The 27,943-nt window shown below is 54.1% G+C and overlaps 8 protein-coding genes across 8 annotated transcripts; 5 read left to right on the forward strand and 3 right to left on the reverse strand.

Annotated features, from left to right (window-relative positions):
* On the forward strand, positions 1–798 carry CPAR01_13630 (uncharacterized protein; the record flags this gene model as incomplete). Its single annotated transcript, XM_060497882.1, has 1 exon — positions 1–798. One exon carries the CDS (start codon positions 1–3, stop codon positions 796–798), a length of 798 nt encoding a protein of 265 aa, XP_060343350.1.
* Positions 799–2,725: 1,927 nt separating this feature from the next.
* CPAR01_13631 (uncharacterized protein) lies at positions 2,726–3,398 on the reverse strand (the record flags this gene model as incomplete). The annotated part of the gene is made up of 3 exons (XM_060497883.1): positions 2,726–3,099; positions 3,150–3,299; positions 3,350–3,398. 3 exons carry the CDS (start codon positions 3,396–3,398, stop codon positions 2,726–2,728), a joined length of 573 nt encoding a protein of 190 aa, XP_060343351.1.
* Positions 3,399–6,525: 3,127 nt separating this feature from the next.
* CPAR01_13632 (SH3 domain-containing protein) lies at positions 6,526–10,137 on the forward strand (the record flags this gene model as incomplete). The annotated part of the gene is made up of 5 exons (XM_060497884.1): positions 6,526–6,553; positions 6,868–7,433; positions 7,485–8,067; positions 8,120–10,020; positions 10,075–10,137. The coding sequence occupies 5 exons, from the start codon at positions 6,526–6,528 to the stop codon at positions 10,135–10,137; spliced, it is 3,141 nt and encodes a 1,046-aa protein (XP_060343352.1).
* Positions 10,138–11,077: 940 nt separating this feature from the next.
* Positions 11,078–13,459, forward strand: CPAR01_13633 (alpha-L-rhamnosidase A; the record flags this gene model as incomplete). Its single annotated transcript, XM_060497885.1, has 2 exons — positions 11,078–12,051; positions 12,259–13,459. The coding sequence occupies 2 exons, from the start codon at positions 11,078–11,080 to the stop codon at positions 13,457–13,459; spliced, it is 2,175 nt and encodes a 724-aa protein (XP_060343353.1).
* Positions 13,460–14,620: 1,161 nt separating this feature from the next.
* On the forward strand, positions 14,621–14,927 carry CPAR01_13634 (uncharacterized protein; the record flags this gene model as incomplete). Its single annotated transcript, XM_060497886.1, has 2 exons — positions 14,621–14,728; positions 14,817–14,927. 2 exons carry the CDS (start codon positions 14,621–14,623, stop codon positions 14,925–14,927), a joined length of 219 nt encoding a protein of 72 aa, XP_060343354.1.
* A 1,902-nt stretch (positions 14,928–16,829) lies between these two features.
* Positions 16,830–18,845, reverse strand: CPAR01_13635 (aminotransferase class I and II; the record flags this gene model as incomplete). The annotated part of the gene is made up of 1 exon (XM_060497887.1): positions 16,830–18,845. The coding sequence occupies one exon, from the start codon at positions 18,843–18,845 to the stop codon at positions 16,830–16,832; it is 2,016 nt and encodes a 671-aa protein (XP_060343355.1).
* Positions 18,846–22,822: 3,977 nt separating this feature from the next.
* CPAR01_13636 (uncharacterized protein) lies at positions 22,823–23,470 on the reverse strand (the record flags this gene model as incomplete). The annotated part of the gene is made up of 2 exons (XM_060497888.1): positions 22,823–23,209; positions 23,342–23,470. The coding sequence occupies 2 exons, from the start codon at positions 23,468–23,470 to the stop codon at positions 22,823–22,825; spliced, it is 516 nt and encodes a 171-aa protein (XP_060343356.1).
* Positions 23,471–23,935: 465 nt separating this feature from the next.
* CPAR01_13637 (acetoacetate-CoA ligase) lies at positions 23,936–26,600 on the forward strand (the record flags this gene model as incomplete). The annotated part of the gene is made up of 3 exons (XM_060497889.1): positions 23,936–24,151; positions 24,685–25,262; positions 25,337–26,600. 3 exons carry the CDS (start codon positions 23,936–23,938, stop codon positions 26,598–26,600), a joined length of 2,058 nt encoding a protein of 685 aa, XP_060343357.1.
* Between the last annotated feature and the right edge of the window lie 1,343 nt (positions 26,601–27,943).

The raw sequence follows: 27,943 nt of genomic DNA on the forward strand, positions 1-27,943 counted from the left end.
ATGTACACCAAGGCTCTTACCGCGGCGGTTGCCGTCCTCTCCTTCTCCTCAGTCGAAGCAGCCATCCTCCCTCGCGCAACTATTACACCGGGCACCGTCGTTCTTCCCGAAGTCGTCTTCAACCCAGGGGAACTGACGGACCCGCTCTACACCGCGTTGAAGATCGTTAGCACCGACCTCGGCAAGACGACAACCCTGACCGGCGACCTCACCAGGACTGTCGGAACAACAGTAAAGGATGTAAGTCCAATCCCCCCTCATACTGAACTCCTCCCAGAACTCGAAAGCCATACTCACCCTTTCCCCTTTCAGAGAACCGACCAGGTCAACGCTGTCATCCGCCAAATAACAAGCAACACAAACAGCATTCGCACCAGAGTCGGCACCGTCGTCGGCAATCTCCTGGGCGTTGTCCCGTCGGGCATCCCCGCCCCGTCCGCGACCTCCGCGGCGCCACCCTCCATTCCCACGGCCGAGGTCGTCCAGATCGCGCAGGACGTCGTCGTCCAGGCCCAACTGCTCGCTCGCCAGGCTACCACCCAGCTGCAGAACATCCAGGCCCAGGCCAACGCCGTCGCCGACCCCGCCGCCAAGGCAGCATACACGCTCGCTTACACCCAGGCCAACCTGGCGCTCCAGATCGCGCTCAGCACCGTCGGCGCCGCGGCCTCGACTGCGCTCACGGCCGTGGCGAACGCTGCTGGTAGTGCCAACGGCCTTGCTGATCGTATCCGCAACATTCAGGCCAAGCTGAACCCTGTTCTCATCATTGGCGCCAGTCCCGATGTTACCTTTTAAGAATACCCGATTTTGTAGGGTATCTTGGCTGAGCCGGGGATGTTGGGACTGGGGGTAGCTTGAAGCTGGCCCTTCATTCGGCCGAGCAAGACTCGACATAAGGATGAGGCGAACTGGTTCGCATGAAAATGTGATGACACTTGGGATCAGCATATCAAGGGACTATAATGTTAGGGACTAGGTAATACTGGCGCAAGGATTAATAGGCTACACACTCTTTGAAAATGACATCTAATAATTCACCTAATTTGTCTTCGATTTCCCGTGTATAGAATGTGCATCAATCAGTCAATGGACCATCTGCTTGGTTTGAGCAGATCTGGACTTCCGGCCAGATCGTGTTACTTGAGCAGATACATACTCCATAGCAATATGGTACAACTACATCATTAGCCAGTTGATAAGTCCTGTTCTGTTGGATTCGATCACATGAGGTAAAAATCGCCGGAGCTTAGGATAATTGACACGCCAGTCTTCTCTTATACTGGTCGTTTCGTTCACAGACCACACTTCCTGCCGACTGGGATCAAGGGTAGTAGGGTTACTAGGCTACTAGACACTCGATAAACTTTGCATATTATGGCCTAATGGCCGTCAATTATCAGATTCAGACTGCCTACTATTTCCCTGCTTTGATAAGCTTCATACAGCAATATGAGAACTGACGACAACTTAAATATGACGGTGCCAACAGCATAGGCAGCAGTTCATAGCCCTTAGGGAACCAGACTCTCATCATACCCATTTCATAGCCAGTACTCAAGTATCATGGGCAGTATACCAGGCCGTCGGAAAATACAAGAAGTCATCCCGTGCCCAGGCTGGACGCAGCGACATTGTTTGCAAGATATCAGGCTCTCGACTATCAAGCTCTGGCATCTCTCAACGAGAGAATCTTGCGATGCCAAGTCCCGCGCTCTGATCCTCTCCCACCGCAGAATATAATGGATGATATGCAGGGACTGACTACCCGACATGGCTCACACCAATAACAGACGCAGGAGTAGCTCACTGAGAACATGGTCCATCGGCTCGTCAGACCGATTGCACCCAAATGTATGCTCAGACGAACATCATGGGCTCCCGTCCACATCGTTACAAAGGTCATGGAAGGCTACAGGTTCAAAGTAAGGCACCGAGCCACGTAGTTCGGACGGGGAAGAGATGTTCCGTCGAAAACGACGCCTTTCCTTCGTATCCTGAGACTGTGATCAAGTATCTCACGTATCACTTATGAATCCTCTGTTTGCTAAAACGCTTCGCTTTCAAACCACTGGGTACTTACTTTTTTAAAAAAAATTTAAGGCATGTCTCGGGACCGAGAGACATGGCGCAGGGAGAGGTAGGTCGTTGATATGTTTACCCCTGAAAATAGCATATTTTAGTATCGGTGAGACATCTCGCACCTTGGGCATGCAGAGGTTGAGTCGGTATTTACATACCTAGTTAAGCCAGTCAAGGTACACCGCCGCCCCCAAGGACGGCGAGCCTGCATCTCTTGGAATGATCTGTTCTTCTCATGTCGGTTCTAATGTGACAGCTATGTTGGATCCGATGTAACAGATGAGGTATCACCGAGCTTGGGACTGTATGCCGCCGCCGCGGAGTGCATATTCGATGAATCATTCAACAACCCGTATCATGCAAAGTTCCATTCACTCTCTCTCCCATCAAAAAGGTTCGTCGAGCGAGCTTCGGATGACTGGTGCGCGCGTCCTTCGCCATGCATCACGATGCTGGCTGAGCTCTTGAAGGAATCACAGTTTGAGAGATACGTGTAGGAGCGAATAAGGGACGACTAGCCCGAAGCCACTAGAGTTTGATGGGACGAGCGGGCATGTGCGTTTGCGCCGGGCCCCAGATGTTCGGTCCCGAGGAAGCCTGGGTTTCAGATGAGGCTCTTTTTTGTTTTTCTTCTTTTCACTCTTCACACTTGTTCCTGATGTTTTTCCCCCCCCTTCCGCGTGTTGCCTGCAACCTTTACGCTGCTTACAAAACTTCGGACGAAGGTAATTGACTTTCGCCTGCAGCCGTAAACGCGAGCAGAGTCTTGTTGTTGCTCGTGCTCAGCAAGCTTCCGGGGGGTGCAGGCCCCCGCACGGGTTGCCGGTGAGGATGTGAGCGAGTCTATACGGAGACCCGTACCGCGGTTGATGGAAATAGGATCCTGCTGCGGGCGTGTGCCAGGTGAACAACGGCGGATACTGGTTGGTGGGAAAGTGTGGTGGTGAGATTGAAAGCAGACCGGTCTCTTCAGCTTGAGGAGGACGCGATGAGTCTCGGATGGTGTTTGCGAGGCAACTGGTATGCTGTGGTGATTACTTCACATTCCTCGTCTCTGACGGACTTACAGAGGGATATCTTGGCGGGGGACGTGTCAGGCTCGGGTCCGAACAGAAGCTGAGAAAAGCCACAGTCAGCGCCGTCGACGCCATAGGTCTGGATCTGGAGGCTGATTTCTCGACCGGCGCCGTTTGCAACGGAGTGGATGTGAAGTTTACCTGGTGTTTGGGACGAGCCACATCGAAACGGGCCAGCAGCCGTGACGCACGGATGAGCGGCGATGGTGGCGGCGGTGGTTGCTCAGGATGGTTCATCATGGTTGACGGAGGGATGATAATGCTTTAGGAAGCGAGGAGGGAGACAAATCACATTGATGTCGATCGCCGGAGACGGGCAGAAAGTTGTTGACGAATTGGAAAGATCGACGCCGGGAACATTTCTCGATGCGTGAAAGTGAGCCTGAAGCGCGTACCTACATGATGGCAGCGGCTTTGCGGCTTGTCTAGAACGCTGGCAGAGGTCTCCCGTCTCCAGTATTGAGAGTTTCAGCGGGTCGGGCTTTAATTCCCGTGACGAGCTGGTCATGAGAAGCATGACGAAGGCGTATGTTTGTACGACGTCTTGGCCCAGGCAAGAGGCAGCTGTTTACCTGAATCCGGATTGTGATGAGGTGGAACTATGCGTAAGTGGAAGTGGGAGGTCGGAAGTAGCGTTCAAGGTGGGTAAACTCGTAGAGCCGGAATAGGAAGATACAAACGATGTGCGCGAGAGGTGGCAGTTTCGGTTGGAGTTGGAGGTATTCCTCTAGCTGCGCTGGATGTGGACTAGGTGACAAGTCTGAAAGTTGGTCCAGTGCGAATGGACGTTTCCCCAATGGCCCCAGGAGTCCAGGACTGAGGAGCCCAAGACCCAGAGACCAGGCCCGAGAGCTTAATACTCTCCCACCCAGGGGCCAGGGCCAGACCTCCTTTTTCAAAATTCGACTAACACTGGCGGGTATACTTCCGGTGCAGGGAATATGACTAAGAGACCTCGTCTCCGATAACGGTACATTGTTAGACAGTTGGCCCAGATGTAAACGGCGAACGGACCGTGATGCAATGTCGAGGAGAGAGAGGGGCCACCAGAACAACAGCTTCAGGAGCAGGAGAGGGAATAGAAGAAGAAGAAGAAGAAAATCTGTGACGAGAGTCGGGAAGACAGAGGCAGCCTCAGAGATTTCTGGAAGCGGGTGAAAGAAGATGGAACTCGTAGCTGGCAAGGAGTTCTGATTTTCTCGATAATGACTGGCTACACCTCAGAGTGAACTATCTTAGGTAGACAGGTAAGTACTTTTTTGGAGTACATACACCAGTGACCAAGATGTACTTGAATACTTGGTTCCTGAGGTGGAAAGCGGCATGGCCCTGGTCGACTCCCAGTTGTTTCAAGTCCACAAACCCCAGCCAAACATTTCGCAGGGTGTCGAGTCTCCAAAGTTCATTTCACTGCCGCATTTTTTATTATTATTATTATTATTTTTTTTTTTTTTTTTTTTTTTTGTTATTTGATTCTGAACAATCTGAACTTTTCAAGATGTGTTGTCGACAGGCCGAGGCGGGAAAGAGGCGTGAGAGGCTTGTGAGAGAGCAAGACATGACAGCATCGGGCAGACATGCTATTTCCCCTGAACGTACGGATACACAGAATTCCGTACAGCAAGATTAGTACCAAGTACATTGTGCCTGACTACTTGGTGTGTATGGGTGTGCACAACATGTCGAGGTTGCATCTGCACCCATCACCTATCACGGCAGCGCGCGGGAGGAACAAGTTGATTCTCGTCTACCCAATCTCTGGCCTTCCCTCCTGCAGCAGCGTCTCTCGCATGAAATTGAATTTTGGGCTGTTTTAGCGGCGGCAGCACAGCAAAGGGGTTCCGGACCTGGCAAGCTTCGGATTGTTCATTTTTTTCTTTCTCTCTGTCTCTCTGAGCCTCGTCAAGTTCTCCCGTCCCCCGTGTTCCCCGTGCTGGATTCGCACCCTTAGTTCCCGTCAGGTTCCTCGAAGTTCCTTCCGTACCTGCGGATACCTCCTCCCATCTTAGAGCTATCCCGCCCGGGCTGTTGCTCCGTCATATTCGCTGGGTTCACACGCACACACAGAACACACACACGACACACACGGCACACAATAAGCTAAACACACTTTTGAACACATCTTTCCCACTTCCTTGCCTTCCCGTCTTCTCTCTTTTTCTTGTCGGCTTGACGTTTACCGAATCCAGCATCTTGGGCACTTTTTTGGGGCCCAGAATTGATTTTGCAGTCCGCACCGTTTTCCTACCTAACCTTACCATCCATTCCATTGACATCCTCTTCAGCCCTTGTCGCTCCTTTTAATTATTTTTCTCGAGCATCCCCTCGCCTTACAGCTCGCCTTATTAGGTACACATACATGATACAGGATACAACAACCACAGCACGGAACTTCGGTTACCTGGCACTCGCCTCAACTCGTCAGCGCCTCCTTCACCAACTGCGCCGTTCCCTGTTCTATTCATAGCCGGCTCCTTGCCAGCCCAGCCCAGCAAGCCGACCAAACCAACCGCCCCTCCTTGGTCGACCACCACCATTCACCAAGCAGCGCACTCCTTGATCGCTTACTTTCAACTTGGCCCCCGACAGTACTCTGCCTGACTGAGCACACGACCTTCCGCCGGCTGTCTATCCGAATTCACTACATCGCTTGATTGCCTCCCAATAATCGTGTGGTACTGGCGACGACCGCCGAGCTTTTCATCCGCTCCGAATTCCAACAGACTTCCGAAATCCCTCGCATAACCTCGTCCAACCATTTCATCATCGTCCCTCTTCCCGCAGTGACGCCGCACCCTGGCAGCCCCGACGGCAATCTCGCGCGCCGCTAGAACCCAGCCTGGCGTCCCTGTTCAGCCGACGAAACAGCGGAGTCGCAATTTCGACCCCCGTTCAACGCCCAGCACCGGCACGCCTTACTCTACTCCGTACCTCTACTACTGTCACACACAGTCAGTAATTCCCACCTCCCTTCTCCAGACCAGACCACACCAGGCCAGACCACGCTACGCATACTCCGTACGCTTCGCCCATCCCATTCTCTTGGCAATTGCCAACCGCCCCAGCTTTTTTGGCACCCTCGCTCCATGATACACTTCCGAACCGTCCTCCATACGTCGTCTGCCGACCAGGGTCTCTCCAACGTACCAACTGACGGGTCCAAAGGGGGTTGGCTCGTCAAGCGCAAAGGAAAAATAATCCAGACGGAACTGTGAACGGAACGACCTCTTGTCTGCACTGCACACTCAACTGTGTATCCATACGCCGCACCACAACATACCACTTCACGACTCGAGTAATCCCGTCACAAAATCACAATTCCCACAACCGTCTCGGCTGGCTGTGCTGGCCCACGACCTGATCCAACATGACGAGACCTCACATTATTCGCGCTGGTAAGTTTATGCGACCCCCAAACAACCGCGCCTGCGCCTGCTGCCCATTCCTCCTGTCGCACCACATAATTTCTCCCCCCCAAACACAAAACTCCCCCTTTCCTACTCGGCTCTGGGTTTTCTGTGTCTGAGCTCTAGCCTGAACCCGTCTTGGTCTAACGGCTGGAACCGCGGACGATCAATTTCACAGAATTCCTCCCACCCCCCTTTGGCCAGAGCAAGAGGAAGAAGGAAGGAAAAAAATATACTCGGTAGCTTTGTTTCTTTGCTTGACATGTCACGCTGACCATTGGCCTCCTCTGTCGCATTCACAGACACCATCGATCTGCAAAACCCGGAAGCACCCTCAGCGAAAGACCACAGCAGGGCGCCCAACGGCTCGTTCGGTCCGCACCAGGCCGAGACTCTTCGAGAAGTCGCCCAGGAATCCGCCGAAGATCAAGCGCGCAGCCCGAGGCTATCTTGGACCAACGCCGACGACGACGACATCTCCGACGAAGACGATCTCGCGGGAGAGGTCTCGAGGAAGCTCACTGGGAGCACAATGGACGACGCAAGCAAAAAACAACAGCAAGATGCGCTGGCTGTCGCACAAAATGGAGGTGTCTCGGACGACGGGAACATGGACGACACCGACGAGAGCATGGACGACGATGACATGATGGACAAGATTTCGAGTTCGCCCTCGATTGAAGATGGTGGGTACACTTCGATTATGCCTCCGCAATCATGGCCGCGTAGAGTCGACTCTCTACCCGCCATGCGAGATCACGCCTCCCCCGTTTCCCCTTCCTTCAGCGAGGCAAGGTCCTCTTCTCCTTATACCGAATCCCTTGAATACCTCCCAGCGCATCTCTCTTGGCAGCATAGCAAGGCATCTGTCAAGACATCAACCCATCATCATCATCTTCGCAGTGAGTATCCCGAATAGGATCGCAATACGACCGACGACGACGACGACCGATTCGACGGGGAACAGTATACCGACGAATATTATGACGACGAACAAAACAGCGATGAATGCAACGACGGGCTTGACTGGCAGGAGGAAAACAGCAGCAATCATGCAGCCAAGTTTGACTTGCAGAGTGTTGCACAGCATGGACCCATTGTGGTTCGTCCGCTTCGCGTGCGGAAAACTGGAGAACCGGTGTACGACGACTTTGCGCAGCGGCGTGCCGAGATGGAGAGGGCAGAAAGAGACGAGGCAGTTGGTGGACTTGACGATGACGGCATCCCGCTTACGATCCCATACGAACCCTCTATTGATGATGAAGATGATGATGACGGCGATGTTTCTCTTGTTGATGATTCTAGGTTTATTGCCTGTGGCTGGGGCAACGAGTGCTTACACGAACCAGAGGACATCGATTTCGAATTCGTCTACGCGTTGCACACCTTTGTCGCAACCGTCGAGGGCCAAGCAAATGCCACCAAGGGCGACACCATGGTGTTGCTGGATGACAGCAACAGCTACTGGTGGCTGGTCCGTGTGGTGAAGGACAGCAGCATTGGTAAGGACCCTTTGAGCGTTGTTCAAAGAGCAGCTCCTTACATGAACAATAGGCTATCTGCCGGCAGAGCACATTGAAACGCCGACCGAGAGATTGGCGCGCTTGAACAAGCACAGGAATATAGACGTAGTCGCTCCCTCCATGGAAGAGATGAACCTTTCTGACTTAGATCAGCTTTCCGCTACAATGCTCGGAGATCAGTCTGGGGAAAAGTCCAAGAGCACCTTCAAGACTGCTCTTAGGAAGAAGAAGAAGACGGTCGCGTTCGCTGCCCCGACTTTCGTCGATTACTCTGACTATGATTACTCCTCGGACGAGGACGAGGTCGACGAGCTGTTCTCTCAACAACAGGGTGCTCAACAGCAGCAGCAACAGCAGCAGCAGCAACAACAACAAACGTCGCAACAGGCAACAGAGGAAACGATGGATGACGATACGGCCAAGGTGGAGCCCCTCAAGCCAAGGGCGACAACGAAGGAGGTCAACGTTGCGGAACCGACGAAGAAGGAGGAGGCACCCGAGGATGACTCGAAACGTGACAGCGGCGAAATCTTCGAAAAACCAGAAGGTCCCAGTAGGTCGAGGAACGGCACCGTCAGAAACACCGACTCTTTCTTTAAGGACGAAACGGTCGAGACCAAGAAGATCACGCTTACGCCTAACTTGCTTCGTGACGACAGCGGGTCGCGACCCTCGACAACGGAAAGCGTCCAGGTCAAGCAACGGCCAAGTTTGGACAAGATGGACAAGGAGCTGCAGCCGGATAAGAAGGAGGACAAGAAGAAGAAGGATAAGAAGGAGAAGGAGAAGAAGACGAGCACCATTCGGAGTTTTTTCTCGCGTAAGGACAAGAAGAAGACCACGGACGACGACGATGAGTCTTTTGGCAAGAGATCGATGGATATCGTTACAGAATCTCAGGACCGAGAGAGTCGCGAAAGCCGTGAGAGTCGGGAAGAGGAGCCGAAGGAACCGTTGTCCCCGAGAGGCGATGGCCCCCAACGGAGCACAAGCAAGCTCCAGAAGCAACAGCCGAGAGTCGAGCCGTCTCCTGCGAGACTCAATGGGGCGGCAACGCCGCAAAAGTCTGCTACCAGGGAGCTTTCCGAATTCATTTCCTCCGAGGGCCGCCCTAACAACGTCTCGAACGTACCTCCCGCTTCTATGCGCATTGTGGAGGATGATTCTTCGGATCCAGAACTCTCTGTTCAACAGCAGCGGATCAAGTCTCCAGAGACGACTCGATCACCGCCCCAAGAAAAGTCGACCCTATCCAAGATCATCCCGTCGAGGAGTGGCAATAGTGAACCGAAGCCGCAAAAGGTCACCAAGGCGAAGTCTCGAGTTGAACTTGATGACTTTGACTCTTCCGGGGAGGAGGTTGAGTCTGCCGAGCCACCTGTGCAGCAGCAGGCACATCAGATTGTCAAGGAAGAGAAATTGGAACGGCCTTTGCCTGGCGCCTTCCCTGACAGCTACATGAGCAATTTGAGTGCTGCCAGCGCTCAGACGGACAAGACAATTACTCCTACGCAATCTCAACAGCCTCAGCCTCAGCCTACCGCTGTTGAACGCGAAAAGGATAGACTTTCCGAATCTCCCGTGCAAGTGTCGCCGGTCACTTCGCATAACCCTCCTGCGCTCATGGTGGATACGTCCAGTCAAGAAGGCCACTCGACGTCACCATCGCCAGAGCTCATTGACGCTGAGGAGGCAGGCAGACATCGCGCTCAAGATTCGATGACTGCCAGCTCAACATCCACGGGTGGCAGCACTACCGGTAGCAGCTGGAATGATGCGAAGCTTCGGGCATTTTTCGATTCGAGCTCGGATATCCGAGATATGCTGGTCGTTGTTTACGACAAGAGCGAGGTGGCGCCTGCTGGACCGGAACACCCCGTCGCAGGCTCTTTGTTCCGCGAACAGAATGCCAAGTTGGCGGAAATTACAACAGTAAGTCGAGATACACAATGAGTTCCATGAGCTTTCGGACTGACATTTGTATAGCAACTTGACAATATGCTTGGCGACTGGCTGGCACGCAAGCAAAGACTTCGAGGCACTGTATAAGGCCTCTTTACGATCATCATGTTTAACAGACAGCGAAAGTGTAAAATACCTTTCTTGGCTTTTTGACGGCGTCCTGGTACATGCGGTGGGATTGAGAAGGTTTATGGATTGATGGACGACACATTGAAACATGGTCGCTGATATGAACCTTAGCGCCATGGATACTTTGCGCGCGCGTATGCATTTCGCAGTTGTTACTTCTTTTTGAGATGCGTGGACATACCAAGGTCTTCACAGAGGGGTGTCTTGAGCTACCTCGAAACCCTTGTTTTTTCTTCTCTTCCTTTTGTTTAGAGACACGATGCCCACTCGGAGCGTCGTGGCATGGACATGGACACTTTGCATTGGGGTCATTCATCGCGCCGCTGGTGTGGCATTGAGGCGATAGAGACAGTTGAGACGCAGTGCTGTCTAATACCATTTGATTGTCTGTCTTGAAGTTACCAGGGATTCTTGTTGCAACTGAAGAAAACGACAATGTGACATGTGCAAAGATGAATGTGATCAAATACTCCCATCTAACGCTGCGGAAGCACGTATTAGGAACCTATAATTCCGTGCTGTACGTAGTATGGATTTGGTGGAATTGAGACTGGCTCAATGTAAAGATGCGAGTCCCTATCGTTGGCCGCGGTCCGCAATGGGCTGGGGTTGTGGATTCAGCCTACCTACAGCCAACTGCCGTTCGTAGATCATCCGATCTGGGGAAGCGCCGGGCGGGACCCCGCATTCCGCATTCCCACCCGCGCCGACCTTAGTCCTCCTCGACTCGTATGTTCACTCAACTTATTGCTCATCCATCAAATTCATCAAAGCACGTTGCTCATTCATTTTCTCATTTCTCTTTTCTGTTTCGAAAGCCCATTCACTAGTCGATTAGACAGATTATCAAGCAGCCTACGTCATTGACACTCGCTCCTCCACTCATGACGAAGCCGTAATGCCGAATTTATGGACAAGCCTCTTTGCATTCGTAACCGGCCAATGGGATGTCATAAACCCACATTGGAGAGGCAGCAGCACGCCTCGTGATGAGTCTATTCGCCGCGAGGAGGTGCCCAGCTGGCACCGACATGTCCGGGCGAGCGAGTCCAGGACGATTTACCCGGCGCGGGTGATTCCCGACCTCACGCGCGGCGACGTCGCTAATCCGTCGGGATTAATCAACGGCGAAGGCGGGCCCACGGTCTTTACTCGTGACTCGGCGGGAGATGAGGCACCCTCCGTGACGGTCGACTTTGGACAGAATACTGTGGGTATTATTTCGATTTCCTTTGCCGGGTCGTCGTCCTCGTCTACTTCCGGAACCGTGGGTCACGAAAACGATGAGAGAAAAGACCAAGAGGACAGCAGCAGCAGACCCGGCATCAGACTAGCCTTCTCCGAGACACTACAGTTCCTGAGCAACGTCAGCGACTTCTCCCGCTCCTACAACGGCGACACAATCACACCCGGCAGCGACCAGATCGCAGTCGCCAAGGACGACTACACCTGGACCGCGAAACACGGATGCCAGTATCCCAACGAACAAGGCAAAGGCCAAGTCTGCGCAGACGGCCTCCACGGCTTCCGCTACCTCCGCATCTACCTCGACGCCCTCCCCTCCGACGCGCCGCACACAACCCCACAAGGCCAGGTCAATATCTCGTCGCTGTCCCTAGCGCTCTCAGCCTACCACGGCACGCCTGATACCTTTCGGGGCTGGTTCGAGTGCAGCGACGAGGAGCTGACGCGGTGGTGGTTCGACGGGGTGTACACCAACGACCTCTGCGTCGACGAGTTCCGCGGCGCCGAGGACGCGGAGCCCCGGGGCGCGGCGAGCGAGACGCTCGAGGGGAAGATTGTGCTGCACGACGCGCCGAAGCGCGATCGCGATCCGTACGTCGGGGATCTGGCGGTCGCGGCGCTGACGGGGTATGTTTCGCATGGGAATGGGACGTTGAGCGAGGCAAGTAGGAATGTATTGGTGGATTTGGCGGTTCATCAGAGGGGTGATGGGTGGATTCCGCCGGCGAGCATGTGAGTTTTTTCCCATCTTCTCTCCTTCATTTTTCTTCTTTGTACTAGACGCTGCTTAAGCCATTTCGCCTGGGAAACTAATGCTTGGGACGGGATGTGAAGTATGAACTACACGCTTCCCTTGTTCGACTACCCCCTCTGGTGGGTCGTCTGCAGCCACGACTACGTCTGGTACACGGGCGACGTGGAGTACATCTCAACCTACTACGCCAACCTCGTCGCCGTTCTAGACGGATGGTACGTCTCCGTCACGGACCCGGAGACCGGGCTCGTGACCAAGGGCCTGAATGGTACCTCGGGCTACGGCGACTACGCTTTCCTGCCGAGACAGGGGCCAGTGACGTACTACAACGCGCTCTACGTCCTCGCGCTACGCCGGGCCGCGGAAATGGCGGCAGAGATAGAAAAGGAAGGGGACGCAGAGCGGTGGGTAGCGAGGGCGGACGACGTCGCCTCCACGCTGGCCAGACGCAACTTTGACACGGCGAGGGGCGCGTTCTGGGACGGGACGGACGGAGCCGGGGAGTTTGTGGCGGCGCACGCGCAGGACGGGAACAGTCTCGCCATTCTCGCTGGTGGCGTGGTGGACACGAGTACGGGGAGGGGCATCCTGGCGTACTACGCCGGCGCCGCGTCACGGACCTACGGGAACGCGTTTTACGACTCGGATGCTGTGGGCCAGGGGTTCAGCCAGCGGGTGTACGCCTTCATCTCCTACTTTGAGATGGCGGCGCGGTTCGCGTCCGGGGTCGGGGAGACGGCCGTGGAGGAGATGCGGAGGTTGTACGGGTGGATGGCGGGGCAGGATCCGGGCGTGACGTTTTGGGAGGGGATCGGGGGGCCGGATGGACGGCCTTACGAGGACGGGTTCACGAGTATGGCGCACGGGTGGTCCACGGGTGTTGTGCCGCTGATGAGTGGGTATGTTCTCGGGGTGAGGCCTACGGGGCCTGGGTTCCGGACGTGGAGTGTTATTCCTGAGGTGAGTGGGTTGAAGTGGGCGAGGGGTGTTGTGCCGACGCCCGAGGGGGAGGGGATCCGGGTTGAGTGGGAGGACTTTGGGACGGGTGAGGGAGTGCAGTTTAGGATTGTCGTGTGGGCTGCGAGGGGCACCAGGGGCGTTGTTGGTGTTCCTGTGAGGGTGAGGGATGTGGTTGTTGATGTTGGCGGGAGGGTTGTGTATCGTGGGCGTGACGGGGTTGGGGCGAGGTTTGAGGGGGAAAAGGTTTGGGTTGAGGTTGAAGGGGGAGATGGTGTTGATGGGGTGGCCATTTCTGTTCGACTTGTCGAGGAAGGTTTGTGAAGGGTGAATGATCAATCCCGTTGCCTGCCCCGAACAACATGCCAATCCAAATGTGGCAATAGTCCCCACGATCGTCAATCAGGAAGTAATTAATTATATTGACTGTAACTTGGCGTTGTAGTAGAAAAGCTTGACCGGAGAGTTAAGCAATACCAAGGCCCCCGGGTACATTGATAGTATCGTGAACCCACTCGAGTCAACCTAATTTAGACTTCTTCCAGACTCAAGGGAAACTCCACTCTCTAAATTGTAGATCTCTTCTGTACTATGTTACCCCGTGCTATCGGAGCCCTCGCGGTCCGCTTTCAGACCCAACTACTCATAGATTCACCGGAGCCTCGCCGCCTACGACCGACCCGCCCCGTCTCCTGGTAATCCGCCAAGACTTCACGATGGAGTCACTACGGAGGCCTATTTACATTGACTCAGCATCAATACTCACCGTCTTTCCAAGTAATGTGACAGGCCTTCAGGTAATGTGCTAGGTTTTCCTTACACCGACCCGAACGCGGACTTAAGCCTCATTCACAGGTCGCGGAGACTCCGACAAGCTGACGTCCCAGAGGCTAGAACCTCTTCACGATAACTGCGTGAGGAGTCATGTGAAGTTTTTTTTTTTTTTTTCTCACTTTAGGCACTATGTGCGCAAGAAATCCCACCCTTTGCAAATGTCTCTGTACGTGATTGCCCTTTAATAGTGTATACTAGCATATACATATCTCTTTGACTGTATACTGTATGTACTAGGACCCTTCAACGAGAGTAGAGCTTTTGCTGAAAAAGGTCATGTGGAGTATAGACTCGAAAAGACACCGGAATTTACTCCATCACTGACACAAGTCAGGAGGATTGAGTTCCGTATCTCTTCATTACCGGTCACTCTAACACGCATACCCCAAAGTTTGAGGGTATCCCAACGCAGAAATGGGCAGGCAAATGCATCCATTTGAGGATCTCGGTGGACGAACAAACCGGCGACTTTGAGGAGAACAGGAGGACATCTATGCGGGATATAACTATCTTCTGCGAGTCTCGATCGAATATAAATACAGCTGCCTCTTCCCCTTTCCTCAGACAATCATCAGCACAGAGACAACACCAGCTTCACTTCCGCATCCATCTTCATCACCATCCCCAAGACCCAAGCCAATCCTCTTCAAAATGGTTCGCATCATCTCCGCCGCCGTCGCCTTCCTGGCCTTTTTCGCCACCACCGAGGCCTGCGCCGGTTGGTACCAGTGCAAGTACAAGGATGGAAGCCACTGCTGTGTACGTTCACAAACCCCTGGCCCCCTACTCTCGATGATCTTGAGTAGTGACCTTCGGCTCTCGTACTGACTTGGGGTTCGACAACTAGGTGATTGACAGCAGCCTCGGCGCCGGCGGATGCCCTTCCAAGTGCGACGGCGGCTCCAAGTGGCCCGCGGAGTGCGTCAGCCAGACCACCGGCAACTCCCGTACTGAGTAGGTTTTGAGAGAAAAAAGAATACACCCCCGACTGAAGAGGGTAAAGAGGCTAACATAAGACATGTAGGTGCGGCAAATAAATTGCTAAAACTGCGTGTTCATGGCGGAAGTTCGCAGTGGCTTCTCGGCTCCGTGAAGTAGAGAGCTACGGCGCTGTTCTCAAGGCCATTGGGGGGTTTTTTTTTTTCGCTCGGGAGGGCGATTGGACCCGACATTGGGGGGAAGGGGGCTTCGCTCTCTGTCTTGGATGAGAAAGATAGTTGGGAGGGGGTTTTTGGCTGATTTGCAAATCAGGGGAGGAATACGCTTCATCCGGAATTCTCAGGGGAGGGGTACAAGTAGATCAGTTTGCCAGGTATACGCACGGTAAACGGTTGCCGACCTGTAAAATACAGAGCACAAATCGAACCAGGTGTTCCGAGTACGGAGACATAAGAAGGGAGTTGTCGGATTTTCAAGGTGTCAATTGACGTTGTCCTCGCTTCCCGTATCAGAGGCGGACGGCTATATGAGTGGCTGTTGTCCTCGTGAGCTGTTCATCCTCGTTGCCACCAGTCAGAGAGCGGCTGTACTGCGCAAGAAGTAGAGAGCTTTATCGGTGTTGCAAGATCATGTTGCGGAGCGCCAGCTTTCGGGAGACTGAAGTCCGTTTGATGAGACCTGGATTACGATTGCGTAGACGTAGGTGTATATAACTTGCCCACTCCAACGAACCTTCTGAAACCCCTGGAATAATTCCTGATCCTATACGTAAAGACGGATTCTCCCACTCGCTTCTTGAAGATGCAGAGACTGAAGCTGTATTCCCACCAAGCCACTTGCCCTGGATATAATCCCAATATGGGGCTTTCTGGCTTGACTCTAGTAGATCTTTCTTCTTGCTGTTCTTCTAGACCCAACTATTAACATACATGTCAATATGGAAAGTGTCTAATTCTCGGTTGCTTGCAGATATTCCATCGCGGACCTCCATCTCGAAGCCTCAGATCAAGCATAACCCATAGGTCTTGTTTACACTGGGAAAAAAAGACTATAAATACTTGTATGATGCCCCGAACCCAGAGCTCAACAAACGAAATAAGCCACCGAGGGTCTAGTCCCTTTGTGTGTGGTTGAAAGTGATCAGTCGCAACTACTGCACCAGAAGTCTCCTCATCCGATGGTGCTAGGAGGACGAGAACGGTTTTCTCATATGCCTACCTACGTTCCAATAGTGGAGCCTTTCTTCCGGAATATACGCCGCCCTTTCTCTATGTATATTCGCGTTCCCTACTTCCCGTCTCACCTGTACAATCATACGTACTGTTCTTCAAGCGGGCCATTGTGTGGTCTGCCGACGGCTGCGGGTTGGAGAATTTTCAGCTGCCACGACTTCAACATGAACCCGAGTCCTCTTATCAGCGTTTGGGCACTCAGCACTTGGACATCCAATATATGGATATAACCACGGGGCTGATAGGCATCCCCTCGACATCACCAGCAAGGGTACACATGCACTGCAAAGTTTGTATATAATCTCCAATGAAGGATATGTGCATTACTCTAAGGTACCTTAGTTGTCGTCTATATTGTTCAGCTCTTGAGAGCCTAATACTACTAGTTATGTTGGTACGGTGCCGTGGCACATGAATTCGTTCGCTGTTCCGATCATTACTCCCAAAAACGCCAAGGCCATGCAGGCTCCCCAATCAAGGTATAATAGATACTCGACAGTTGATATCACAGGTATCATGCAAACAGGTCGAAGCCGGCAGAATTGAACACAGGGCACCAAACTCCCTCTTCCACCCTAGACGTTGCCTCATCGTTCCGTCCAGTCCGCGTCTCGTCAATGGCCAGACCCAAAGGTCCGAACAGTCGTGAATCTTTTCTTTGCTAACTCCAATTTGGAATGACTCTTGCTTTACCGAAGGCGCATCTTGGCATCCTGAACTCCACGAGCGATGACATCCTCGAGCTTCCAGCGGGGAGCCTTGTACATGCCCTCCGTGCCGTTCGCCTTGCGCCACTCAGCTTCCGTCTCGGGAGTGATGCCTTCGGGAAGAGGCTCCTGTCCGCCAGCAATACCAGTAGAGAATCTGATCTGAAGTTGATCGGCAACCTCGTCAACGGCAGCCAGGAGTCTGTCAAGATCCTCCTTGTTGTGGGCTGAAGAGACGCAGAATCGGACACGCGAGCTAATAAGAGGCGTTGCGGGGTAGCCGACAATAACGACGGAAATCTTGCGCTTGAGCATGGCGTGACTGAAGGCGGGCATCTTTCCGGGGTTGTAGAGCATGACGGGGATAATGGGGGAATCATCGTGACCGTAGACGATGAGACCGAGGCGCTTAAGACCGAGACGTAGGTAGCGAGAGTTGAAGGCAATACGTTCCAGGCGCTCAGCCCCCTGGCCGGGGCAGAGCTCGCCGGTGATCAAACGGAGAGAGGCCAGAATTTGCATGAGGACGGAAGGAGCAGGCGACTCGCCAAGAGTGGTCGCGGCGTTGGAGCTACGGAGCTTGTCGATGATGCTCTTGTCAGCGGCGACGTAGCCACCATTGGCACCGAAAGACTTGGTAAGAGTGCCCATGAGAATATCGACACGGGCGGGGTCGATACCGTAGTAGTCGCAGACACCACGGCCACGGGGCCCGACGGCGCCAATGCTGTGGGCCTCATCGATGAAGAGGTAGAACTTGTACTTGTCCTTCAATGCCATGACGCCGGGGAGATCGCACATGGTGCCCTCCATAGAGTACAGACCTTCGACGGCAACCAGGATCTTCTTCCAGGGGCGGTGGGTGCGGGGCTGACCCTGAGAAATGGCCTCCCGAAGCTTGCGCTCGAGATCAACGACATCGTTGTGCTTGAAGGATGAGATGACCGCACCGGAGAGACGAGCACCAACTCTGATGGAAGCGTGGTTGAGCTCGTCAGAGAGAATGAGGCAACCCTTGGAGACGAGGGCGGGGAACGAGCTAGCGTTGGTGACGAAACCCATGGAGAAGACCATGGAAGCGGGCTTGCCGACGAAGCTGGCGATTTCCTTCTCGACCTCCAGAGCCAAGTCCGAAGTACCGACATCAGCGCGGGGGCTGCAAGTGCTGAGAGAGTATCTCTTGACGCATTCCTCAACAGCATCGGCACAAGGGCCCTCCGACTGCGCGAAACCAAGGTAGTTGTAGGAGCTCATGTTCAATGTCTCGGTGTGTGTGCCAGTGTAGTTGTAGGTTCTGTTGTAGTCTCTAGACTCGCGATCCATGAGGGTAATGTAGCGGCCGGGAACGCCGGTGATGGGTCGTGCGAAGCAGTCGTCAATGCGCATCTTCAGACGACGAACGTAAAAGTTGTCAAAGTCCTCGTTCAAGGGAGCGTATCCATTTTGGGGCTTGAGAGCCTGGTAATGCTTCTTGTCGCCGAAGCGCTTGCCAAAAAAGTCGCGGGCGTGGCCGAAGAGAATGAGAAGCAGGTAGCTGATGTAGGTAGTGAGGATGTAGTAGTAGGGCGGCTCATCGATGATGGGCGGGTCCAAGGGCTTGCCATCGTTGGACTTGCTCACGTATCGGTGGGTAGGGTGAAGGAGAGGGCCGAATTGAGCATCGAAGCGCCTCTTCTTCTCCGTCTCGACGGCCGAGGGAGGCGAAAAGAGGGTCGTAGGAGGGTCAGTGGTGTCGGGCTCGCCAGCGGTGGCAGTTGAGAGCGAAATTGTAGGCAGGGAGATGGTGGAAGGGGTGATTTGGGTGGACGAGATGTTTTGCTGCTGCATGGCGAGGAGAGCTTGCTGGGCAGTCTGGTGGTCCTTGTCCTTAGCGCCCTTGGGGGAGGTGAAGAAGTTGGTGATGCGATTGCCGGAACGAGAAGGTCTCCTTTCCTTCTCGGAGAGCGGCATGGCGGGTGAATGAGCGTTGGAGAAGGGATTCGCAATTCTACGGGGCATTGCTGAGAAGCGCGTGGCTGTCTATCTATGGTCGACTCAGTGGCGGTTGGAATAGGGGTATTCGAAGTCTGCAATGGAGCAGGAAAAGACCGAATTGAGGGAGAGAACGAGGACGAAGCTGTTTTCCTTGACGAAACCGAGAATTGATGCGCTGTGAAGAAGAAAGACGATCGGTCAGCACGAAATGCAAGTCTGACGGGAGGCCCGGATGTTGTGGAAGAGATAACAAAAATGGTTGGTGGTTTGAGAATTAGGGAAATTGTCGGTCAGAGTGTCAGTGGCGCACCCGCGGTCGCAGGCACAGAGTAGGCGACCACTAAGATGAGCGCGCTAGAAGTGCGAATAGCCAAGGGCTCACCTCCGACCTCTTGCGGCGGTTTGATGGAAGCACGAAACAAGACACAAATGAGGCGCTAACAAGACGCTTGGGGGAGCCACAGAGGCTATCGAGGCGCCGGAGTCCTCGGATTGGGTTGTTTTTGGAGGAAAGGTGATGATGATGATGATGAATTAACGGTCAAGCACTCACCAAGAAAGGCTGTAAGCAGCTGGTGCTCAAGTGGCCGAAAGTTGGAGGTTGGAGATACAGTCGTGTAGGTCCGAGGAAATCTTTTTTTTCTTCTCTTTGGCGACTTCTTTTGCTTTTGCGATTGAGCAAGTTGTGAGAAAGCAAGAAGTTGAGGAGGCGAAAGCGGAAAGGGGGTTAGGGGGGCGCAAGAGAGCAACGAGGATGCAATTAAGAGGTCGTGGCTCTGCAGTGGCTCAGGGCGAGAGTTCCAGGTTTGGTGCAAATGTGAAGAATGGGGTTTCCCGTTGAGAAACAGAAGATGCAGACGGCAAAAGGTGGTGAACCGAGCAAGTCTCGCAGAATTTGTAACAGCTGCAAGGGGCTGCAACTGCAAGGAGTGAGTGCTGAGGAGGATGGAAACTCGGGAGGATGGAGGGAGATTTGTTGGAGATGGCGGGAGCGAAAGAGGAAAAGGCAAATTGTCGATTTCGGCTTGTCGCGCGATGGGATTGGACCGTGATTTTAGGTAAAATTGGTGCGGGTGGGTGCTGCAGCTGTTGCACTGAGGTGAGGCGCGTTGATGAGCGATGAGGTAAGGTACTTCGTAAGGTACGGAGTACGTAGACGCAGTGATGAGGTGAGGACCTTGAAAGTGAGGTGACTTTTTTCGAGTGTGTTGAGAGTTGAGACAGGCAACCCGGAAAGGTACCTTACTTAGTGGCCTAAGTATCCCAACTGCGAAAAGCAGGTGACAAGGTACCTATAGCGTTGAAGTGGTGTCTGGACCTCTCTTCTCGATCGATGCAGGCCTGCGATTGGTCTGCTGTCGGGCTGTTCGGGAAGGCAGCTCCAGAGTCCAAGGGAAGGTTAGGACGGGGAATGAAAGGAAGGAACCACAGGATGATGTGAGCTTGGAGAGGAAGGAAGGGGAAGAGGAAGAAGGAGGAGAAGAAGTCTGAAAAGGAAAGAGGGCACAAGTTGGGAAATAAAGGCAATGACCCTGACGAGGAAAGAAGAAGAAAAAAAACACAATACGGATAATGCAGAGGAGATCCACGACGGTGAGGAAAATTACCGCGTGGACGGGCTGTACCTTACTGTGTAGCATCCGTGCCTTCCAGGTTGTATGACCCTAGTACGACAGCATGTTATCAAAAAGGTACTTTTGGAATGCACATAATAAGGTGCAGCCTCAAAGTATCTCCCCCCCCATCCCGCTGTGATGATTAATGGGGCTCTATGCCCACCGCGCAACTCATGTGGAAGCCGCGATGCGAGTGACTTTTCTTCCTCTCTTCCCCGTTAGCGCGTATCATTTCAATTTCGAGGATCGACTCCCAGGTCTCATTCTCGCACACCTCGACGAGTCTTTTTTTTCTTGTCTTTCTTCCCGCTTCTGACCCCTGGCCTCCCGACATGTCCGGGTTGCCCGCTGTTCGTCTTTCTATTGCACGGTCCTTTTTTTTCTTTCTTTCTTCCTTGTCTCGCCTCCAATTGGCCTGTCTCTCTATCCGTATCTCGCCTAGAATTCCTACTGTTAGACTCACGATGATCGCTCTCTTGAACACGCACATAGATATCACACACACACTAGCATTTGGCCCCCTTAGCCCAACCGCTAATGCCTACTATGCTGCTTGCCTCTGACAGTCAAGCGAGGCTTTCAACTTTTGGCTCCTAATCATCCTTATTCTTGGATTTTCACCCAATGTCCAAGTGTCAGACCCCCTCTGCGGGCCCTTCCACAAGCAACGACACAACGAATACTCCGTACCCTACCTGATATCCACAACCTTGTCTGCTATGCTCCGGCCAGTCTTCGCGACTAACAACTCACCTCATTTTACGGTTTGCGGCTTGCGGCTTGCCTTGCTCTGGCCGAACCACGTTTGCTGCATCTTTGATCCACTACCATATCCACCCACCCAATGTGATCTCGGCTGTTGGGCAAATCCCGTCTGGCCCCGGCGCGTTACTCAACTCGGCACCCATCCAGTCAACCATTGGCACCAAGCAGCAAGCAGGAAGCAACCATCAGATCACGCGCGGGAAAAGGGGGGAGGGGCGAATCGAAGCCTGACAGGCTGCCCGGACGACACGGCCGAGACGGACGCACCGGACTCTCGATGACTGATGATCGGACAATTCTTCCTTTGCAGTCGCCGTCCCTCTTCCAAGGACCACGATTCCCTCACCCGCCTTCGCTCTCGGATGCTCTGGAGTTCGCAACCGCTCTAGCATCAAGCCATGCCGCCATTGAGCATTGGCATTGCTTCGAGGCATAGTCATCCGCTTCTTCGTCTACCCGACCATGTCATCAAAATGCGACCCTCGGTATCCTGCACTAGTCCAGCCTACGCAGATCCCGCGAGGCTTTCACTGCTCCACGTCCCAAGCTCTGCTGTGCATGACGGGAAGAGCTGAGCTAAAGAGCTTCCAAGTTCCCGCCAGTGCCGTTAACATGTTCTCCCCCGGCTATTGCTACCACTACAGGACCCTGTCGTCGCACAATTCATCGTCCAACGGCCCGCCTTTGGCCAAACAGTCAAAATTCCCTTCACCTCCCGCCGCCCTATCCATGGTTCCAAGTTGAGTCGCCTGCCAGCCTTGCTAAGCCAGCGAAGCACTTCACCATGGAACCCCCTTGTTCCCATACTTGTCGACAGCCCTCCTCCTCACCTAACGCCGTCTGATGACTTGCGTGGAAGGGTCAAAGTGACGTTATTACCAAAATAGTTGCGTTGGACGTGTCTTTCCGGCAATGCATTCGACACAATGCATATAGCTATCTGGCCCATCTCTGCCCAACTCAATGCTGTTGTCAATACTCTCGTCCACTAGTGCCTCGGACATAATGGAGCATCGTTTGCCCTGCCAGTCGGCTTCACCGACGATTCAACAACTGACTTGACCCCAGCAAGTCAAGGCACTCATTTGGCTGAACAGTTCCTACGTGAGGCCCCATCGCATAACCATATTCTGCGTGCACAGGGCGCCCTCGACTTTGGCGATGGAAGCAGGAGGTTGCAAAAGGCAAAGAGAGAGAAAAGCAACCAAGGCGCTCGGATGACAAGTTGGCAATGGGTCGAACGAACCAGAGGCGCAGCACATGTCTCGCTTTTTTTTTGACCGTTGACTTGGGACACAACGTTAGCTAACACCGAAATACGACAGCACGAATGGCCATTCAATTCGAGACTTGAATTTCCATCAAAGGCTTGACGACATGCCGTTGCTTCTTTGTTCCACGTTTGTATTCTCCACGACCCTTCAATCTTCAATGGCAGTCACCGACCCACCTGCAACGTACGGCATATCGGCTAGTCTCCCGAGGCTTTGGTGACATTAGTTGGCCATCTCGATCTCTTCGATGACCGCATCGCGTGTTGCGGTTTCGCCAGATTATGATACTAGGAATCTTGGGTGCGGCCAATGACATTTCACACAATCTCCCGTCTGCAGTGCTTGTTTACCCGTGTAACAAGGTCCTCGACTGTGGGATTGTGGGATTGTGTGAGCTGTCACTGTACCATCTTTGATTGAGGCCCGTCGACTTGCAGGCTTCTCCCCAGCATTGGGTCCCGTTCTGAGACGTCTTCCCAGTCCGCTTGGACGACGTTATCGATATGAAGCGACAGCGATAGCGCAACACTGATCGAGCCCAACGAGACGCATCGAAGGGGGAGGGTAGAGGAGGGGGGCGCATTGGTGCACCAGCCACAGAGCGGAATGGGCGAGTCTCTGGGTTCCCAATGCCATGAACGCCTCGCTCAAGTGCCTGAAGCCGTGAAGGTCCTTGCCAAGGTGTGCCCTGCATAGCCTCATGTGCCTCGATGAGCTGGACTGTGGGGAGCGTCTGCAAGTGCTGTGTTGTTAGTTCTAGAGCTTACTCCGTACACTACAGGCTCGCCTGTCGTACCAGTCTTTTTTTTACCAGATGCAGGTACAGCGTCAAACAGCACGACTACTGCCCATGATCCACGGGTACCTTAGCTAAGGCAGAGCACAGTTCACCACGGTCCTCGTTCTCAGCAGAGCGTCCATGAACTGCGATGTTTGAGATGTCGAGGTTCGTCAAAGGTTCTCCGAAGACAAGAACAGGCGAGCAACGAGCCATGACCGAGCTCCAATGCGAAACAGAAGCACAGTCAGCTGGCCACACACAGTATCTGAGAAAAGAAGAGTTGATGTGGAAATTGGACCAAGCAGACTAACTAAGCTGACGATGAGCTGCTTGCCCTCCCTCGCCGATGTGCGGTGCAGCAGATTCCACCCCCACCCCCGGACTCCGGTCCAGCAGATTGTTCTGGTACTGCGTCCTCAACCCTTTTTCGGAATCTTCCTGCGGAACTGCATCCTCGGATTGCGACGGCCCAACTCTTCTCCCTCCACTCCGGCCGGAATCTCTCGACTCTCACTTTGGCGCGCTGCTGCACACAATTTTCGAAAACATTTTCTTCCCCCCTTTTAACTTGACCACCATCGTCGCCGTGATACCCAACATCTAGGTCCCATTTTGAGACGACTGCCTCTTCCGTCTCTCATCGTCTCAATTCGCTCCAATTCATCCAATCCGCCCAGCATGACCATCACCAGTGTCACGCGCAACGAGCTCTGGCGGCACCCGGACCCCACCTCGACTCCCATGTGGGCGTTTCTTCTCCGGGTGAATCAAAAGTATGGACTCGAACTGGCAGACTACCCCGGTCTCTACAAGTGGTCCGTCGAAAACGTGGCAGAGTTCTGGGAGGAGGTCTGGCATTCTGTGGGCATCACCGCCTCTAAGCCGTTCGACAAGGTACGCTGGGCCAATATTATTCGTCAACTCACCCCAAACTCAACTCAACCTCACCCTCTATTTGCCCTACTCATGCTTGGCGCGCCTTGACTGCCAATCTTGAAAGATAGCAGGCAGAAGGTAAAAGAGAAGGGGGTTGTGTGACATCACTCTGAGAAGGAGGGCTCAAACTCTACGCGAGTGCTAGAGAGAGCGAGCAACAGCCAGAGGGAGACACCAACAAAGTCGCCAATGCCATCCATGGTCCTCACCAGTGTCTTGAACCCTCGTCAGGACGCCCATCAAGAACCTTGATACTGCCTCGAGTGAGGCGGACAGCTATGTGGTCATGGCATACAGCTTTTGCATGACCATCATCCCCGAGCAATTGAGTCATGCCATGAGCCATTGTCTAGCCCATGGGAATGCCGATTTGCCCATCTCAACGCCTTCCCCCTCCTATACCGGCGCCCGTGCTGCCCCTCCAAAGATCACCTCAATTTCACTTTTCCCAGACCAATAGCTGACCCGGCCCGATGGGCCAACCCCCTTAGGTCCTGCCGCTCAATGCGCCCATGTACCCGCGTCCAGACTTCTTCTCAGGAGCCCGTCTCAACTTTGCCGAGAACCTGCTCTTCCCCGCCAACGTCGCTGTCGACCCCACATCCGTCGCAGCCATCACCACCACCGAACTCGGCCCCTCCGTCTCCACAACATGGGCCGAGCTCCGAGACGCCGTCCGCCGATGCGCCGCCGGCCTCCGGGCTCACGGCGTTAAGCCCAACGACATTGTTGCCGGCTTCGTATCCAACCACGTCCAGGCCATCATTGCCGCTCTCGCTGCTGCCTCTGTAGGCGCCATCTGGACTGGCATTAGCCCCGACAACGGTGTCAGCGCAGTGTTGGACCGTCTTGCGCAGATCGGGCCCAAGGTCCTCTTCGCCGACAACGGCACCGTGTACAACGGCAAGGAGTGGAGCAGTACCGACAAGACGGAGGAGATCGTCAAGGCCCTGATGCCTGAGGGCCTCGAGCTCGTGATTGTCATCAACAATGTGGCATGCGACCTTGCCATTGACGGCCTGAGAGCAACAGGCGTTGCAGTTGATGAGTACGAGTCGTTCCTCCAAAGGTAAGTCATCATCAACGCCTGGAAAAACTCACCAGAAGCCTCTTTACTGCATCCTGCTAACATCTTCACCCAAGCTCTCCCGATGAGCCTCTCAAGTTTGAGCAGCTTCCGCCTTCACATCCTCTCTACATCCTCTACTCCAGCGGCACCACCGGCCTGCCAAAGGCCATCGTCCACACCGCCCTCGGCACCCTCATCCAGCACAAGAAGGAACACGCCCTCCACGGTTCCCTCACCGCAAAGTCCCGCATGCTCTACTACACCACAACCTCGTGGATGATGTGGCACTGGTCCGTCTCCGCCCTCGCCGTCGGCGCCACTCTCGTCCTCTACTCGGGCTCCCCCTTTAAACCCCACGGCCACCTCTCCCTCCCCCGCCTCCTCTCCGACCTTCGCGTCACCCACTTCGGCACCTCGGCCGCCTACCTCACCGCCCTCGAGGCCAACGCAGTCTACCCCGTAAACGAGCCCGGCATCGACCTCTCCGCCCTCGAGGCAATCTACTCCACCGCCAGCCCCCTTCCGCCTTCCACCTTCTCCTTCGTCTACAAGGCCTTCCCCGCCAAAGTCAACCTCGCCTCCATCACAGGCGGCACAGACATTATCTCCCTCTTCGGCGCTCCCTGCCCCCTCCTCCCCGTCCGCGTCGGCGAGATCCAGTGCGCGGGCCTCGGCATGGCCATCCGCGCCGTCGACTCCCTCTCGGGCGACCCCCTCCCGGACTCAACCCACCCAGGCGACCTCATCTGCATCCGCCCCTTCCCCTGCCAGCCCCTCACCTTCTTCGGCACCGGAGGCGACAACAAATACAAAGCCGCCTATTTCGAGCGCTTCGCCGACGTCTGCGGCGTAAAGGGCGCGGTATGGCACCACGGCGACTTCATCAAGATCCCCAACCCGGCCACGGGCTCGCTCGTCATGCTCGGTCGCTCCGACGGCGTCCTCAAGCCCGCGGGCGTGCGGTTCGGGTCCGCGGAGATTTACAACATCCTGACGCGCTTCTTCGCCGCCGAGGTGGAGGATGCCGTCTGCGTCGGGCGCCGGCGCGCCACGGACGCCGACGAGACGGTGTGTCTGTTCGTCGTTCCCGTCGCGGGCCGCGCGTTTGACGACGAGTTGAGAAGCAAGATTAAGAGTGTGATTCGGAGGGAGTTGAGCCCCAGGCATGTTCCTGGTGTTATTGAAGAGGCTGGCGGCGGGATCCCCAAGACGGGGAACGGGAAGAAGATCGAAGTTGCCGTCAAGCAGATCCTTTCCGGCATGGACGTCAAGACCAACGCCAGCGTCGCTAACCCTGAGGCCCTGGAGTGGTTCCGCGCGTGGGCCGAGACGCACTAGAGTCTTGCGTCCACGTATTTGACTCACCCGCTCATTTCTTGCGTGCTACCCGTCTCCCCCGTGGTGTATCTTGTTTGGAGGTTGTTTAGAAGTGGGAACTATATTAATTAGGTACAAGGTCGTCATGGGAGGGATCTAGACTCCATGAGGGGAAAAAGAAAATTGCAATGTTTGGGCATATGCCTCGATCCCAGGATCTGAAGCTAAGCTAGAAAACTTATATCAAGTGGCATAGAAATTCAAAACAGTTTGGATTGACCAGGGCTCTCCCTCTGTACCTGTACCATCGTCACCCAGTCCAACCGCGTTCATGACCAGATATTCATCTGATAGGAGAGAAAGGAAGAGAAAAAAAAACATGTTGCCGAGTTCTCGGATCTCAAGCCGGATCGGCTCCGCCCGCATCGGAGCAAAACGCCGAAAACCTCTCTCTCTCATTGAAAGATCTCCGGGGATCCGCGCAGGCCGTGGGGGGGGGGGGGAGGTAAAAGGGTGTGTACCTATATGGCAATGAACCCCCCACGCCTTCCAGTCTCGCCCTATCTCAGTTTTTCAGCCCCCAGCACTTACAGCCCGCCTATCCTACCCATCCCAAGAAGCTCCTCCCCCCCTCCCCCCTTCGGAGCGGACCGAGTGGTCACAGGGGCCGTCCCGACAGTCTGGATACACCACACTGAGTTCGGTAGTGTGGTATGGAAGACTGACTGGGGGAGGGGAGGGGGGGCAAGGTTATGTTACAAGGTAGGCGTGAGAGAGAGGGCGTGGACGTAGATCCGCATGTCCTTCCCGTCCTTTAATCAACAACATGCCCTGCTTTGCTTCCGTGTTTCTACGTTCATCTCTTCAGCTGTGGACGTCAGAGGTTACATCTGTCCTCTGCTCTCTTCGTTCCGGATCCGTTATGACCAGGTATTGATTCTTGTGGTAGGATAGAACTCAATCCTAGCCCTCTGTAGGTTACAAGGTTTCCAAGGTCTTCCGTAGACTATCATCCCGTACGGGAAAACGTGCCATCAATCATCGGCACATTTGTGAGGCCGATCGAACCTACATCACGTCTACCGAAAGGCGGCTTCACGATATCAACTCGCGCCCCTACAAGCAGTAGTGCCATGGATGCAGGGATGTAGGATGGAAAGCTCAAACATATGCAAGCTGAGCCTGAAAAGTGAATTCATGAGGATCAAGATAAGGAGAAAACACCAAACTGAGGATAAAAAGTCTCATTGAATAACTGCTGTGATCTTCTCGACCATCAGGTTCAAAACATCTGATAACCATGCCCGATAACTCCTATTAGTATGCAATCCATCCACCATCTAAGCGTGGACTGTGATCCTTTG

This window comes from Colletotrichum paranaense (genome assembly GCF_030867605.1).
Source record: "Colletotrichum paranaense strain IMI 384185 chromosome Unknown Scaffold_13.1, whole genome shotgun sequence".
Classification (NCBI taxonomy): domain Eukaryota; kingdom Fungi; phylum Ascomycota; class Sordariomycetes; order Glomerellales; family Glomerellaceae; genus Colletotrichum; species Colletotrichum paranaense.